The following is a 3,978-nucleotide window of genomic DNA, read 5'->3' as shown; positions in this document are numbered from 1 at the left end:
GGGTGAGAGCAGGGGGGCTGGGAGCGCAGATGCCCGAGTTCTCTCCCAAGTCTAGGAAGAAACTGAGGCCTTGGACTGGAACCCTGGATACCTGGTTCCCTCCCAGCTCTGGGAGCCGTAATGGGGGCTCATCTGCATCTCAGTGGGTCATTATGGTGCCTGCTGGCCAGGTTGAACAGGGAGCACCCCCCAGGCATCCCTATACCTCTGTGTGCAGTGCCGGGTGCTGCCGCGGAGGACTGCTCTGCATTTTCCCACTCCCTTGTTCGTCACTTCGGGCCCCGATGGCTTCGCTCGTGGCCACAGTGCTGCCGTCCTGCTCCAGTGCATGCTGGGAACCGGCCTCATTCTGGTCAGCCAGCCGCCGGGACGAGCCGTCCAGCTCCTGGGTGCCCTGGCGGCCCAGCCTGCGCTCGGGGCCGCCTGTTTGCAAATCACCTAGCGAGGAACAGGGGTGGGGGGAAAAGAGTTGCGATAGCCGGAGGGAGGACACCTGACTTCCCTCCCAGCTGTGGGATGGGAAGTTAGAACAGGGGGGGCTGGGAGCCTGGGTTGTCTGGGAGGGGACTGGAGGCTAGGAAGTGAAGGCAAGAGGAACTGGGAGCCTGAAAGGCTTTCTGGTGGGTAAGAGCACAGGGCCTGGGGGCCCAGATGCCTGGGTTCTATCCCCAGCTCTGGGAGGTAAGAGCAGGGGGGACTGGAAGCCTGGATTCTCTTACCAGCTCCATGAGGCTGGTTGGTTAGAGCACAGAGGGATGGAAACATGGATGTGCCTGGTTTCTACCCCCAGCTTTGAAAAGGGAATGGGCTCCAAGGGGTGGGAGAAGGAGACACAAAGCCAGGACACCTGGGTTCTCCCCCAGCTCTGTGAGAGCCCTTAAAAATAAACTCCTGTAAGTTTACGCAGAAAAGGGTAAGACTGCCCTCTCACTCTCTCAACAGCTGGTTCTGCCTCCCACTCAAGCAGCAAGCCTCTAGTATCAAATGCAGGACAAACAGGTTTGAGTTCTGACACTCGTCAAAACTGGCATCAGGTCGGGGTGTGTGTAGGGGTGGGAGGTCAGGGCATAAGGGAGTCAAGTCCAGCCTCTGCTGATGCTCTGAGATGAGAGAAAACCTAGGCATCTAGGCTCCCAGGACCACCACCCCCACCATGCTAACCCACTAGACTGTACTCCCCTCCCAGAGACCCCGGGTGTCTGGACCCTCTTGACCCCACACCCTGCCCCCCGCTAATAAGAAGCCAACTCACTATATCCATTTCAAGTCCTACCAACAGATTGAGACCTCCTGCTTGACAAATTCACCCTCCCACTATTACCTTCACAGCTCACTTCACCTTAATTTTTAGCTTAAAAGGCATCCAACTATTTAATACTTTGCTTTAAAAAAAAGCAAACAAAAAAGCTCAATAAATAATCCTCCCTCTTCCCCACAAAAATTACGACTATATAAAACATGGACAGAACCTCATCTTCAACTGAGTCACTGTCCCGATTCCTGCTTAACTGAAGCTTGATCCCTAGCTGCTGCTGAAAACTGAAGAGCAACAGCTAAAACAGATAAAAAGCAGTCTTCAAACATAGATCTAGAATTTCTAAGGGAAGTAAAAAATCCACAGGACTGTGAAACATGGAGAGAAACCTGGATCAGTTAGCAGGCAGCAAAAACACTCTAAAAAGTTTAACAAAATATTAATACAACAAAAAAACAAAACAATTAACAATTTGTTCTAGAATGCAACAAAAATGCCATAAAATTAACTGACTCTGGAGTCCTGTACCCCACCCCGAAAAATCAAGGCTATTACAACCAAGCAGCAAAGCAGATGGCTTCTATCTAGACTTCTGTTTAATGTGCGTTGAACTGGGAGGTGGGGGAGACAGACTATGTTATGTACAAGAACACATGGTAATTACAAAATGATCACCAGGGATTCGGGTTTTCCATTTGCTGTGGAAAAATGCAGATTTTCTCCTTTAATAGAGAAAAAGGCGGGAAACAGGAGGTTTCCCCTTTCAGGTCCATCCTGCAAAAGGCTACTTGGGGCTGGAGGGAGTGGGAGGAGGGTGATCAGACAGCAAGGTGATCACGCATGTAACAGCCAGGAAGCACGCAGAGGAGCTCCCTCCAGGTAGGTCTAGAGAGGGCAGGGCTGGGGACACTGCCCAGCTGGGGTGGTGCATGGGGCCAGGAGCACGAATGCGTGACTGGGGGAGTACCAACTGGCTGATGGAGCGGGACGGAGCCACAGGCAGCTTGTCTGGAGGGCAGTGAGGGGGGCTGACTCCCTGCTGATGCGTGGACTCCTGAAGAGGGTAGCCTAGGGGGGCACATGACCTCCGAGATTTGTGAGCAGGGTGGGGGTGGATGTGGGCTGCCTGCTGGAGGCTCAGGGCTCCAGAAGATGCTACCCAGTGTGAGAGAGCAGAGCAGGGTAGGAAGGCTCAGTGCCGCCGCCAGGAACCCTTTGCCAGCTGCACTGCCATGGTGAGATGCCCCTGCCTGCCAGCAGCAGTGGGAGGCACAACTCTGCACTGCCATGGCCAGGTAAGCAGGGGGCACTTCGCCGTGGTGGCACAGCCTGCATGGGGCTCCCACCCTCCCATGCCGGGTCCTGCCCACTGGGCCACAAAGGCCCAGGGGGACAGCAGCAGGGCAGGGAGCCCCAAGCCTGCAGCAGGCAGCTAGCATTCTCTCCCCACCACCGGCTCTGCTCCGGTCAAAATACGTAGGTATTTAAAATTTATTTTATTGTAACGATTGAGGCATTAGTAAGCTACCAAACTGCCTTAAAATTATAAATACGTCAATAAAACGCTGTGCTCAGCTAATATCTATGTATTTCGTGGAGTTTAATTTTAATCGCCCAAAAATGTGCTTTGGGTTTTTTAATTAGAGAATTTGGGATTTTTAAATTAAAAAAAAAAAAGCAAAAAACAAGATCCCTGGTGATCACGCATCTAAATATCCCTACAAACATCTGCCAATGCAGTTGGATGAATCCCCAGCATCCAATCAGCTTTCAGTCCAATTTAGAACCAATTCAGCTGTTTTTATATAGCCAAAATTCAATATGATCCCTAAAATTAGGTCCTTTTTCATGCCTGCCTTCAGCCTGATTTCTGAGTTTCACCTTGCCCTAGGATCCTGCCATGTTTATGGGTGTGTAAACAGGCTGCTGAAATACAGCTGGCTCTGGGGTGGCGTGAGAGAACCTGAAGCCGTACCTGTACGTGCTGATGACAACTCCTCCTCCTCGGACTCTGCTGCCACGGTTTCTCCTGCCCGGGGAACGCCACGTCTGCGAAGAGAGACCCAACAGGGGGTGTCAGTCTATACTGCCTGTCTCTGTCTGTGTCCCCAACTTTCCTAGCAGTGTCACAAACCGGACCATGAGCCTGAGGCAGCACTATCTCTCTGGTTCTGGGAGGCGGCTGGGCTATAGGACACACACTGGGGCGGTAGCTCTGAGCACTAGCTACCAAATCACTCCCTACAAGGAGCAACAGGGACCTGTTTGGGACAGGCTGGCCAGGGACGGTAAACCCAGACCCAGAACCACCCTGGCAGTACCCTCTGCCTCTGCCACATGCAACTCCAGGCAACTGCCCAGCTACTTGGGCTTCACAAGACTCCATAGCTGCCATGATCTCTAATCTATTCAACCACCAGCAACCTCTGCACCCCGCAACCCCATGGCATCTTGACCTCTGACCCCTTACCCGACTCCCTAGTCAACATCAGCATCCATGTCCTCGAGCTCGTCCTGCCCTTTCACCCCTGCACTCTCCTCTGCTTCCAGCCCTCCAAACCCTTGCTCTGATGCTCTTGCCCTTTGACCCCTTCAATGGCAACCTGACACCTCCTTGTCTTCGGACCCCTCCAAACCCCTCAAAATCCCCTTTGACCTTTCACTCTGAACCCAACCAGACCCCCTTCGCCTCTAAACCTTGACTCCTAACACCCCTATGCCCG

General features: G+C 52.8%; 1 protein-coding gene across 1 annotated transcript in view; it reads right to left on the bottom strand.

Moving 5' to 3' along the window:
* SRCAP (Snf2 related CREBBP activator protein) overlaps positions 1-3,412 on the bottom strand; it is a 33,186-nt gene extending 29,774 nt beyond the window's left edge. The window contains exons 1-3 of the mRNA XM_025194133.1: positions 3,390-3,412; positions 3,231-3,304; positions 206-438 (exon numbers count right to left, since the gene is read on the bottom strand). Of these exons, the coding sequence (XP_025049918.1) occupies positions 206-438; positions 3,231-3,304; positions 3,390-3,397 (315 nt within the window). The 5' untranslated portion in view covers positions 3,398-3,412. The remainder of the gene's footprint in view (positions 1-205; positions 439-3,230; positions 3,305-3,389) is intronic.
* Positions 3,413-3,978: the final 566 nt, after the last annotated feature.

The sequence above is a fragment of the Alligator sinensis genome, unplaced genomic scaffold (genome assembly GCF_000455745.1).
Source record: "Alligator sinensis unplaced genomic scaffold, ASM45574v1 scaffold1531_1, whole genome shotgun sequence".
In the NCBI taxonomy this organism is placed as follows: domain Eukaryota; kingdom Metazoa; phylum Chordata; order Crocodylia; family Alligatoridae; genus Alligator; species Alligator sinensis.
The sequence above is the reverse complement of the archived record's forward strand: the minus strand, read 5'-3'. Positions and strand labels throughout refer to the sequence as shown.